The sequence below is a fragment of the Sordaria macrospora genome, chromosome 3 (genome assembly GCF_033870435.1).
Source record: "Sordaria macrospora chromosome 3, complete sequence".
NCBI lineage: Eukaryota > Fungi > Ascomycota > Sordariomycetes > Sordariales > Sordariaceae > Sordaria > Sordaria macrospora.
This window is the reverse complement of record NC_089373.1, coordinates 4,714,967-4,727,634: the sequence shown is the minus strand read 5'-3', so window position 1 is coordinate 4,727,634 and position 12,668 is coordinate 4,714,967. Positions and strand designations below refer to the sequence as shown.

The following is a 12,668-nucleotide window of genomic DNA, read 5'->3' as shown; positions in this document are numbered from 1 at the left end:
TCTATGTACGCACGTGTTCAGGCTGTCCGAAGGAGGACTTCGTGGAAATGCAAAGCTTCCACTACTCCTTCAATTCCAACAGCCCAACCGTGCAAGTGGCTCGGCCTTGGGAATGGGTTGGTTGTCTGTTCATAATCTAATAACCAACCGCAGAATTGAGTTCGATAAAGGGTTGAACGAGACACTAGTGAACGGTCAAGCACTCTCACCAATATCAACATGTTAATCAGCAAACACGGCATGTACAACCCCGTGACTTCCAAGACATGCAAATCAGCGTAGCCGCATTTCGCGCAGTCCAGAATGTCATCTCAGCGAGGGCCAATGCGAAACAATGACCGCCGCCTATCATGATGATGGCTCACCCGTCCCTTCTGGTCGGCTCATAGGAGAACCAAATATTCAGCAGGACCGTCTCTTGAGCAAGCCAATGATTTGACAAGTGCCATGATATTCCCTTTTGCTTCCTGGACCCGGCCACCTCCGATGTACACAAGTTTTCAAAGACAGGAGGCCCGTCATCTCACAAAAGTTCCAAGTCAGCATCAACAACTGGCAGCAATATGTCCGACAGTGTTGCTCCCCAATATCTTTTCGGTACGATTCTTAGAGTGACACAAGCAGTACTTTCAAAGAAATACGGCGAAGTCAACTAGAGGACCACTGTCCGATGAAAAATGAATATCGGCTCTGTCACAACGGTGCAGATGATTGAAAAGATGAGAGGGCGAAACCTGAGGCACTACTGTATGAGGATATTCGTACCAACCTGTCCGCAATTGGACTTAGAGGACAATCTTCTTCGAAACCCGTAACACTTGTGGTAGCCTCACCACAAAAATAATTAACGTGCTATGCCTTATATACGGAACCTCGGAGGTGAAATGCTACTGGAGCCCATTGGAATTGTACGACTCCGTTGGTGCCATAGGGGCGGTGTCCTTCCTTGTTGAAGATTCAAGTAGGTCGCTTCATCCGGGGATGAGTTTGTTTAACTGACCTGGATCACACCTCGATTCCACCACTCATCGACTCCGAACTCGCTGTTTGCTCATTCACAATTTCAGTGGCCGTCTTGCTTCATCCGGCCTGTTGCGCTACGCATACACCTACAAATGCCTCATATCGGTGTTTATCTGTGCCCTACAACGACGGCAATCGCACATTTTACCTTGTGGCACAGTCGGAAAGGGCAGCGTCAACTCAACATGACCGATCCCTGCCAAGCACTGGCTCCGAACCCAACAGCAGCATGCACGGCAGACAGGATGGAGTACGTAACAACGCGGTGGAACGGTTGAGGCCGCCGCAAGATCCTGTCGTGATACGCAACACTCCGCTCGAGGGTTGAAAAAATTGAACACACGAACCAACCAACTCCACGGTGAGACATGCGAGATCGGGTGGACGGTCTTTAGAGTTGAGATGGCAAATGGCTTTCTTCATCGACTTCGTATGCAGTGGCCCTCGGTATGTGGGGAGGAAAGTTGTTGGCGGTTGTCAGGTTCCAATCCAGGTCTAGCTTGATAACATCAGCCAGGAAGGGGCCATCGCCAGGAGCAAAGACATGATAAAGGCTTCTGGATCAAGCGCATCGAACCGGATGAATCTAACTTGCTTCCATTGTCTTCTCTCGGAGAGAGGATTTCCATGGACAAAAATGGGGAACAAAAACACGATTGAATCTACTAACCTGTTGGGTAGTATCTATACCCAGCTTGATTCTCACTTGAACTAATCTTTTCCCAAGTCACCAACTTCCTACTTCTGTGGTCCCAGCGTACGTACGGCTGAAGGAATATCAGGACAACCCTTGTATGGCCACGCACATTACGTAGCTATCCGCTCAGAAGCTACCCGCCGTTCCGGTGTGATAGTTGCAGCAACAGTAGCAGCACTTGAAGGCAGGGAGGACAATCGACTTCACAAACCATACGAATCTGAAATCGCATGGTGACTTATATTCTACCTCCCTTGCACCCAATATCATCAGTTCCTGCCGGTAGACGTCAATCTGAACGCTCTCTCGAAAGCAATAGTGGCCTATACCGTCATTAATCTGCCATCATCTCCTCCCTCCTTGTCGGCATCCTATCCCCAAGGACGTCCCGATGTGTCGCACATACACATCCCAAGCACTACGTTTGCATTACTTGGCTATTTGCCCTCTGCCTCTGCCTGAATGGGTTTTTGCCAGATGTACAACGCTGACTGCCTGCGCACAGTTATTTCCCGGGAATTGGACGACGTTGTGTCCGCTACATTCTCAGCTTCGTCGTGCCTGTCATCCGCCTTGCCCAGCAGCAACTGATCTAAACCCGTAGGTTTGTACGCCGCGGTATGCCCCGTATAGAGGCGGACACCTGTACCTGTGAGCCGACGAGAAGACAAGCTGCGTACGCACATTTTCTGCCTTTCTGTTCCCTTCTGGAGAGAATAGGCGGCAACGGTGACACTCAGTGATCGGTCGGTCGGGTCCGACTCAAGATGAGACAAAAACATGTCGTCTTTAGGTCGGACACTGAACGTTGTCCGGCTAAGTGGCTGAGTAACCTTTTCGGTGTTATGTTGGGCTGGATGGTTGACTTTCAATGCAGGTTGTGAGAAATGAATCTTTGCCACAGTTAGTTTTGCGTTGCTCATCATCTCTGGCTTGTAGAGGGCATTGCATTTTTCGTGCTCTCAGGATGGGTGCTCTTGTGTCGATAACCTGACGCTGATAATAGCCCTCCTGAAAAGGGCAAGTCAGTCAAGCCTCTGAGGTTAGTCGTGTCACCTGTAGAGCAGGAGCCTCTGGTTTATGACCTGTTAACACCTAGCCGCAACTCAATCTGCGCAGTAAGAATCACTGTTTGATCCATATTGATTCAGCCTCATGGACATACCACTTCCACTGAAGGTCTCATTCTCCGCGAGCAGCGGCGCTGGAGTTTCACTCCCGGGTTCTTGCCACCGCCACCCTTGAACAGTTGAAACACGCCCCATAGCCACGTTTTACCGTTGGTACTCGTTGCGGTGTTCATTAACATTAAATTAAACACCTAGTTTTGCTAGAGAAGCCGTGTGGCGGCGCCTCATCTCATAGATAGGTATCTAGCTCCGTCTCCCGCCTATCGCAGGATGTAACACGACAGAATGATGATGGTCTTGTTGGTTAGACAACTTTGCTCACTCAAGAGTCACGGCTCACGGATAGTATTATGTCACTTCTTCTACATTCCGGGGGTAACAAGTGAGGCCAAACACGCGAAGTCGCCGTCTCACTTGTGCATATCGCATCTGATCTCATTCCACTGCTGATGAGGATTTCACCAACGGCAGGCAGGCATTACGGCACAGTCGTCTGCAAATCGGAGTTTACATGGAATAGACGATATTTGAAGAAGTCCTATTGGTGTATGGCGACAAGCCAATAGTCAATTAACGGGCGGGTAAGGAGTCCTCACCATAAACTACACGGGAGATCTCCGCGCGGCTGACCATGTTGGTGGTGGGTAGGCATATAAAAAGACATAGCCAGCGAAGCGGTTGGTTGGTCAATCCCAACCGTTGCAGCCAACGTCAGGTGCGTTGGAAAACCGGAAAAACATTTCATACAATCAGCTTCCTAGTGCGGTCAGGTCAGTCTAACCTACCTCAAAGAATAGGTAGACATATCAACAAGATCATTAACTGGCTGTGTGGTAACAGAAACACCACAAACCGGCTCTAAAGAATGTTCCATCCGGAGCCCATCATCGTACAAAGCGTCACACAACCAGCAATGGTAAGGCGGATTTACTTTCCCGTAGTGTACTGCTCCTGCTGTGCATTGGAAACACAAATGGGTTCAGGACTGAAGTGGATAGAAGAGAGAGGCCTGTTACCAGACGGTCAAATGCGCTCAGGCTGGTACATAGGTTGGGCTCATTGCTGTGGCGATGGAGGTCCATTTTTCCGCCAAAGCAACTTTCCGCTTCTTGATCGGATGGTGATGAGCCAGCCAGCCAGCTTTGTACACCACTCGATCTCCAAGAGTCGGATATGCTGGGGTTGATGAGGGATCTACCGTGACACTTGATATCGCCGGGGCAATACCGCAGCAGCTCAATGCTCGAAAACTTGGCTTAGTCACTCGCTGCTTCCTATGGCGAACGTTGTCAACCAAGCACGACATCCCTCAAGAAGAAGAGGATAGAAGCCCCGGGTATCTATTCCGGGTAATAAACCCCGAAAGCATATCGCCCGACTAGTCACCATCTCAACCACCAAGACCAACACAGCGTCAAACACCAGTCACCCACTGCTTCCCGAACTGAAACCTGGACCAAACCCAAACCATATACATACATACCTCTATCCAAGAAGAGACATCGAAGGAAACACTCGTCGCTCCTTTCTGTTTGACAACAGATGAGATAGACAAACTGGCAAGACCTACAGACTTCCATACATAAAACCAGAAGGCTTCACCGCAAACTGAATCCGCCATCCACCATAAATGCACTGAACCGAACCGAACCGCCAGAGACACACACACCGAGGTCCGAAACAGGAAGCGATAGAATATCGTAGAGCATCAAGCACTTGGAGTACTAGTATCCCAGTAGCGTACAGGTGTACACAAGTACTACGGAGAATAGATTGCTATGTGCCACGGTATGGTGTCAGTTGTGTCAGTTATGACAGTGCGGTCGTCGGTCAGTCGGTCGGTAGATGGAAGGAGCCATGTTTGACCCTAGAGCCAGTCAATTGCAGGTCAGCCAGTCAGGAAAGGAAGTGAACACTGGAGCGGGTAAGTAAACACCACTGAACACTAAATACGGGGTCTGAATTCCCTTCAGGTACAGGTAAGTGAAGGCAGAAAGAAGTGAGCAAGTGAATGGCACGCCAGTCGCCCGTCTGAGATGTCTAATGTCTAATACCTGAAGCGGGTAACTACACCTCTGCCCTTTGACCTTGCTTACACCACATGAGAGTCAGAGAGACAGAGCCAGAGAGACAGAGCCAGAGAGACAGAGACATAGCAAAGCGGCTGGCTGCTGGTCCGGTAGCCTGAGCCGGGGCCTGGCGTGCGCGCGCGGCCTACCAGGCTGACTTGAGTGAGGCGCGCGGGAGGAATTGTTGTTGTTCACTTTCGGTTTGTGATTGATCAGTTTGTGACTTGTGTGTGCAAGTTTCAAGCCAAAATCCGAGGGTTGTGTTGAAGCGGGAAGCCTCGTTTTCAAGCTCTGGGGCTCTTATTTCGGGGCGGCCGCGGGAGAAAAGCTGTATCGGATTCAGATTTGGCATTGCCTTGGCGGGAGATTCGCGACTTTCTTTCTCGCCATGCCTGGTCGAACAGATGCGGAACTGCAGGTACTCGGGAAAATGGAAGGAAGCAACGGCGTGTGTTGAGACAGTCAAGTGACTTGAAGAAATTTCTTGGGTGGCCAGTTGGTGTGAGGCGCGCCTTCCATAACAACATTGCCACGGACGATGAAGTTTTGTTGGACACTTCGCGCCTTCCATCATTCGCAGAGTCATCACAGGCACCTTTCACGCTAGAGATGGCTTCATCTCTCAGTCGGAAAGAGCAACCAGCGGCCAAACATGCAGTCCAAATCCAGTCTTTCTCACAGTCCCTCGCCCATTCTGCCCTGGTAGTCCGACGCTCAACAGGTGGTTTCTTACGAGCCTCCAATTGAACATGAAGTCAAAGTCATTATTCCCACTCTGCTCTGACAACTTGTCGGAGAAATCAGATATCACCAACAAAGCCGAGCCTAGTTCGAAACCAAGTGCATCAAGATGGCAACATATATGAGCTACTGTAGCGACAACATCCCGCCATAAACCACCATGTGTACAAAACCATTGATGACCCGTGAAGGCCCGCAAAATCCAAGGGACGCGTAGCCGGCGACGATCATAAACCAACCGCCGTACTTCCCGTCCCTCTCTCCCGGAGGTTGGCTCCAGTCTGCCATGCTAACACGGCTAACGGAAGCAGCTATTGTGGTGTCAACCTAGCAAGATAGACATATCTCCAAGGCAAAAAGTAGAAATTATAGTTGGTATAGATTTGTACCGTATGTACCTGGAAGTAGTCCATCAACGTACAAGTCAGCCAACACAACACTACCGACAAGCTAGAATACCTCTATCCATCACCGCCACACTTCACCCCTTCATCCCTTCGCCCTTAGTCCTTCTCTCCTCCAGCCCCTGCCTTCTGTGCCTGCTTACTTACCCCCATCAATCAACTCAACTTAACTAGTTGGTGTTGGCCCGCAATATCAATATCTTGGGACATGAAACTGCACCAAGTAATAAATGTTGGAAATATAATAACAAGCCCCGGCCGACTATATGATAATTTTGTTGACCTGTCATTTTTTTTCACTACCTACCCGCTTGCTCTCGGCTCCCTGCAGATCCAAATAGGCACTAACAAGTAACAACACAAGTTGTTGGGAGACAACCGAGTGAATGAATATGTGATGTGATGTGACGTCCATCGGGATACGCTGCCATGCAGCTTCCCGGCGAGGCGAGCGAGATGCTGCTGTTGCTGCTGCTAGTTGGGACGGGAAGCGGCAAAAGGGAAGTTTGGAGAACGTCAAATGTGTGGATGGGATACGCAGCGAGATGACGGTTGCAGCATAGCATAGCACAGGAGAGCAGATCACGGCAGATTCCATCTAGCGGGACGAGAAAGGGAGAGCCAACAGACAACGAGTATGCTGTTGGACTGGAATGAAAGATTCAGCTTGGATGGATGGACGTACGGATGCATGGAAAAAGTAGTAATGAATGCACTTAAGCGATCAATTAACGCCGTTCGCCTCCTTCTATTTATGTTTTATGTTGCCTCGGTGTGTGTGTACCGCAGCTCTATGGAAGTCCCAATTCTGCCTGTCGCTCATAAAAAGACCGTATGCTATAGCTCTGCCTAACAGCATCTGCCTAGTCATATACAAAATTGATACCTTTACAGTATACCGATACACTATTCACAGCACGCCACCTAGTATCCGGGTCAAAAACAGGCCGCTACCTAAGCTCTAGCATGACCCGCCATGCGCTGCGCATGCGCATGAGCGTGTCCATGTGAGAAGTGACTCGAGGCCGACGGACCCGCTGCCGTCGCCGCCACCGCCTGCCCGAAGAATGGATGCTTGAGGGCCTCCAATGGCGTGATTCTCTTGTCCGGATTGAGCGCCAGGCAGCGTTCCAGGAGGTCAATAAAGTGGTTGAGCTCCTTGGTTTCCGCATCGCTCATGTCGCTGGAGGCGGCCAGGAGACGGGCCCGCAGATCGCGGGTCGGCTTAACGGTGGCCAGGGTCTTGACGGTAGTCTGTAGCAGGAAGGAGCAATAAAGTTAGTTTGATTCTCGATTCGGATAGGTATATTTGGTAAATATTGTTGGAAGAAGAAAGGAAATGAAAGGAGATGTGTGGTCGGGAAGTGGAGGTGTGAAGAAACCGTGTCCAAGAAGCAAAGAGTAGCAGTCGTCTCCCGCAAGCCGCCGTCACAAGAAACAACGACAACGGGAAGGACTGCATGCTCTCCAGTTGGGATAGGGGAAGAAGCGCCACGATGCCCCGGGAGTATGCGGGTGAAGTTACATCGCCAAGCGGTCAATGTCAAGGCGAGACACAGCACAACGCCCGCTGGGGATATCATCGAATCCTCTCTGTCCATCCCTTCTGTTATGCACGTCGGAAGATTGCTGAGCAAACCAACCACGCGGGATGTCCACATCGGATCTAGGATGCAAGCCGCCTGGCCTCATCATCCTCTCACATCAGATCTTCAGGATGTCGGAAGACCGAACCAACAAGGAAGGGAGATGATAAGGTGATACTCAGACAACACCGCAGATGAAGATGGGAGACATCATGCCGGGCCGCACACAAGCGCCGTCCTAACCAACCGACCTCCGCGTCCAGACCAAAAAAAGAAGCGCGGGAGAGTCGGCCAGAAAGACCGACCTGATGCCAGGGGCATCTTCAGTCAGACATGACCATCTTCCGTACACCCCTCCCCCATGAACAGAAGCGAACGTGGTGAACTCGGATGCTGACAATCGGGGAATATCATCTCATGGGTTGGTTACAATGTGATTGCCTCCGTGCCCCGTGCAGACGCAGGACGGAAGCGCTCAGAAAAATGAAAACAGACAGAAAGGAAACGACAAAATAACGTACCTTTCCAAGGACCTTGTCCCGCTCAACACTGAGGAAGTTGCCCATGTCGTCCCAGTGCATGCCCCATAAATCACCACGGCGGTACAACTTGGCGTTCAGTTTGCCACGGATCTCCATGATGGTCTTCAACATCTGGTTGTTGCTGTCGCCCGTAAATAGGATCTTGCCCGTGTACAGCTCATATAAGGTGCAGCCAATAGACCACATGTCTACAGAGTAGTCATATGGTATGCCTAGGATGACCTCTGGCGCGCGGTAGAATCGACTGACGAGATATGGAGTCACCTCCGTCGAGGCCGTGGCCGCGTCAGACCGGTCTATAGCCGTACCCAAATCACAGATCTTCAAGAGATTGCGCGCCTCGTTTACCTACATCAGGAATTAGCATATTGTCTCTCCCATCACAATGTGTTGGAGAGGACTCACCAGGATATTGTCAGGCTTCAAATCAGCATGGATGATGCTGCACTTGCGCATATGGGCAAGGGCAAGGAAGATCTGGTAAGCGTAAACGCGGGTGGCACGCAAATTGATGCCAACGTTGTTTCCGAACTTCTTCAGCACCTCGCGGAGGTTCATGCTTAGGTTCTCAAATACCATGCACAGATGGCCCTTGTACTCGAAGGATCGCTCAAACTTCACGATATGCTTCTTGTCCTCAGGATCAGCTTCGTTCAACTTCTGTAGAATGGCAATTTCCGTGAAGCCACCCTTCCGCAGAGCGTCGTTGTTACGCATGATCTTGATGGCGACAGTCTCCTGGGTCGTGAGGTCCAAAGCACGGGCGACTCCCGAGAACATACCACGGCCGAGAGCCGTCGACAGCTGGTATCGTCCGTCCAACAGCTCACCGGGCCTGATCTTGTAGTAACCATCTTTGTCATCACCTTCAAGCTTACCGCCGCCGCCATTGGCCTGGCCGTCATTTCCAGCTTTCTTCGAAGCTACAGGAGCCACAAGCTTCTCCTCGTCGAAGTCGTCTGCAAACATGTCAAACTCGTCGTCGTCGTCTCCGCCATTCTCAGGCTGCTTCTCCTCATCCTTCTGCTCCTCCTTGGCAGCGTCTGCCTGAGCAGGATGTTTAGCTTCCCCATGCAGTCCAACATGTCCGTGGCGCAGTTCGTCACGGCGCTCGTCTTCTTTCATATCAGCAGTGGGATCATAATCAGCGGCAGAGGGGCCATCAACTTCCACTTTATCGTTCACATTGGCTCTCGCAAGATCTTGCTCGGCCAGGAAGAAACTGAATGTAGAAGGAGACATGGCGTCTGGCAGCTGAACGGGTGACTGGGTGGGCGACGTGGTGACATTGGCTGAAAAAGGTTAGCAACTGGAGTAGACAAATAAACCGAAGATTAAAGAGACTTACTCGACTTGGGACTGCTGGGCTCTGTCTTCTGGGGAGCTGGAGTATTGAAGCGGCTCGACGAGGGGGTGGGCGATGGCTTATCACCTTGTAATGACTGGACACTGGGGCTTGCCGCACCTAGACCACGTTGAAGAGCAGCCTGTCTAGCTTTTCTTCGTCGCTCGATCTCGGCTTGGACACGAGCTTCCTCGTCCATTGCCTCGGACGGGTCCCAGTCCATGTCAGGTTCTGGTTCTTTGGATGCCTCCTGTTGAGGTTGACTATGGGGAATATCAGCAAGATATTCAACTAGCAACGCAAATAACAAGCAGATAACCTACCCGTTCTGTGAGATAGCAAGTTCCTTGACGCCTCGTTCAACCGGAACACCCTGACCAGATTTAGCATTTTCCTTGGAAGTATAAGAAGCCCCCATGTGAGCATTTCCTTTAGACATTTCTTGCCCACGCCTGTCATCTTTGCCATCTTGGTAGGTCCCTTCTGGTTGAAAGGTAACGGTACGGCCCCTATTATCGCGCCGCCCTCTGTTATTGTTATCGCGCCGTCCTCTGTTATTGTTATCGCGGCGACCGCCCCTGGGGGATCTGCTTCTGTTATTGCGAGGTCTCTTGACGGAATATGGATCGTAGTCGCGCTCGCGGTCGTAATCGAGTGGCTCGCGATCACGGCCACGGTCATCTACACGATCGGCAGCCGGACGAGTAGGAGGAGCGACGTCCCTGGCTGAGCCGTACCGATTACGGGTCGAAGATGACCGCTCGTCATCATAGTTTATCGTGCCGCGCGAGGGCGGACGGTCTAGGTCGCGGTACCGGTTACTACCCCTATCATCGTCGTAGTGAACGCGGAAGTGTCGGGGATCGCGGCGGTCCCGGTCTCGGTCTCGGTCATGGCGGTCGTCATCGCGCGGACGCTTGAAGCCCCTGGGCGAACGAGGAGGAGAGCGTGGCGACCTGCTGTGACGACTGAAGGAGCCTTGGCGGACGTGTCCAACTCTAGGTGACTGACGATGGTCAGGGAGCTTGGAGGGTTCGGGAGTGCGCTCGAGTCTGGCTCTTGGTCTGCCGGTCCGGTCAATATCACCGTTCAACTTAGAGTGAGGCAGGGGAGTTGCCTCTGCGATTTCCCCTCCATCCGAGCTAACATCGGGGAATGCCATTGTGTGCAAACCGACCGCTTGAATGTGGACGTCCGACGTAGAGAACTAACGCAAAAATAGCCTGTCTGGTTGTGCCAGCTTTCGAAGTCGAGAGAACTGAACAAGAAGCGATTTCGCTGCTGGCTGTTTTGGGGGAATGGGAGGTTGGGAGAGTGTCAGCTTCTTGATCGATAAAGCAGTGATTTGTTGAGACGGAGAGCAGAGCCCGACCAGTTTTAGCTTTGCAACTTTGTCAATTCTACCGCCGAAAGTGGTAGCGTTGAAGATGGGCGGGAGTTGAGAAGGTGTTGTAGGAGAATTGGTTGGAGTGGCCGAAGACGGTGCTGGATGGAGACTTTTGGATCGTCAGTCGTCGTGTCAGGGCCGCAGTCTGGCAATGGACGATAATGACGGAACGAGTTGCAATTCAATGCACTGAAGTCAGTCGCGCTTCAGGGGTTACGCAAAGCCTTACAGCATACTACACTAACAGTGAACCCTATTGACTGTAATACTGAATAGTTAACACCCTAACGCGGCCGAAGTTCAGCCGCGCCACCGCCCAGTCGCAAGGGTTCCTTCCTTTACCGTTCTAGCCTTCTTATCGTTGATCGGTGGGGCACTTTGTCTTTCTCGCCTGATCATTCCCCAAATCGTCAATTCTTCTCGCTTTTTGTTTGTCGCAAATACTTTGACGTCCTCACCAACACCACCTTATTGCTCTTTTTAACTCTCTATACCAACCTTAAACCGACAAAATGGGTGGCGCTGACAGAGCTGGTATGTTTCTTCCTTTCCACTCATTGTCCATCGCTCGCTGTGTTGTGCGACGGCGCCTACTATGGCGATCAGCGAAAATCTGGTGATAGCCTCACGCTGACATTCTTTTCTCTCCAGGTGGCAAGGCCAAGCCCCTCAAGGTACGTTTTTTTGTGTACCGATCCAAGATGACCAACTACGGACCAGAGCGACGACGACACACGATATCACTGAGACGCGACTACTGGAGGGATTAAACACTGGCTGGCGGCTCTCGTGAACAATCACTATAGCAGTTGCGAAAAGCCTCCATATGGTCTCACCCATGACAGAAAGGCTGGCACCTTTGAATGCGTGCACAATGGGCGCAAGGTCTCAGCTTTTTTGTCATGGGCTCGAAGATGATAGTGTCCAAACCCTCCACAGTCACGGCTCAGTTCGACGAAAACACCACACATCTTCGGCAACAACGAATAGAAGACTGACTCTGATCCACCAACAGGCTCCCAAGAAGGAGAAGAAGGACCTCGACGACGAGGACAAGGCTTTCCTCGAGAGAAAGAGGGCTGGTACGTTACCACCACTTTTTTCCCACTGCATCACCTATCACATGCCCATCCCATCCCAAACCAAATCCAGCAAGCACTTGGCTAACGCGTTCCTACCCGAACAACAGAGGAGAAGGCCCGCAAGGAGCTCGCCGCCAAGGCCGGCGGCAAGGGTCCCCTCAACACCGGTACCCAGGGCATCAAGAAGTCCGGCAAGAAGTAAACTCGCAGCAGCTTTTTAGACAAGAAAGACAAACTTGGAAGATCTCCCTTCCGACCGAAACAGTGAAGGAAGATCGAACGAACAACCAAAGAAGCAAGAAGCGACGAGTAACAGACCGACGGACGACATGAGACACGCATACACACAGTGGCGGCTGCTGGTCCTGGGAAGAAAGGCGAGAGGCGTTATCAAACTGAAAGGGTTTACAACGGGATGTTCTTTGCGTGTCTTCCATAGAGGCGCTTAAAGTCTTCCCTCGATTAAAGTTAAGAGCATGTAGCGAGGAGCGACAGAAGATGAGATACCAAATGGGAATATACAAGAATGGCACGTAAACAGTTTCGGGATACATTTTGCGCAGTGATTAGATGGATGGGTGCGATGTCTAGTCTACATGGAATGGCAGAGGTAAGAGTCTTTTTGTGTGAGGTCACTTGAGATGAAAAGACCAAAGACCAGA

General features: G+C 51.2%; 2 protein-coding genes across 2 annotated transcripts; one reads left to right on the top strand and one right to left on the bottom strand.

The window, feature by feature from the left end:
- Positions 1 to 3,671: 3,671 nt before the first annotated feature.
- Positions 3,672 to 11,041, bottom strand: SMAC4_08582 (uncharacterized protein). The gene is made up of 5 exons (XM_003349688.2): positions 9,861 to 11,041; positions 9,541 to 9,800; positions 8,598 to 9,484; positions 8,172 to 8,540; positions 3,672 to 7,318 (listed from the first exon to the last, which is right to left on the bottom strand). The coding sequence occupies exons 1-5, from the start codon at positions 10,697 to 10,699 to the stop codon at positions 7,019 to 7,021; spliced, it is 2,655 nt and encodes an 884-aa protein (XP_003349736.1). The 5' UTR covers positions 10,700 to 11,041; the 3' UTR covers positions 3,672 to 7,018.
- A 303-nt stretch (positions 11,042 to 11,344) lies between these two features.
- Positions 11,345 to 12,534, top strand: SMAC4_08581 (uncharacterized protein). Its single transcript, XM_003349687.2, has 4 exons — positions 11,345 to 11,458; positions 11,576 to 11,598; positions 11,940 to 12,006; positions 12,114 to 12,534. The coding sequence occupies exons 1-4, from the start codon at positions 11,437 to 11,439 to the stop codon at positions 12,206 to 12,208; spliced, it is 207 nt and encodes a 68-aa protein (XP_003349735.1). The 5' UTR covers positions 11,345 to 11,436; the 3' UTR covers positions 12,209 to 12,534.
- Positions 12,535 to 12,668: the final 134 nt, after the last annotated feature.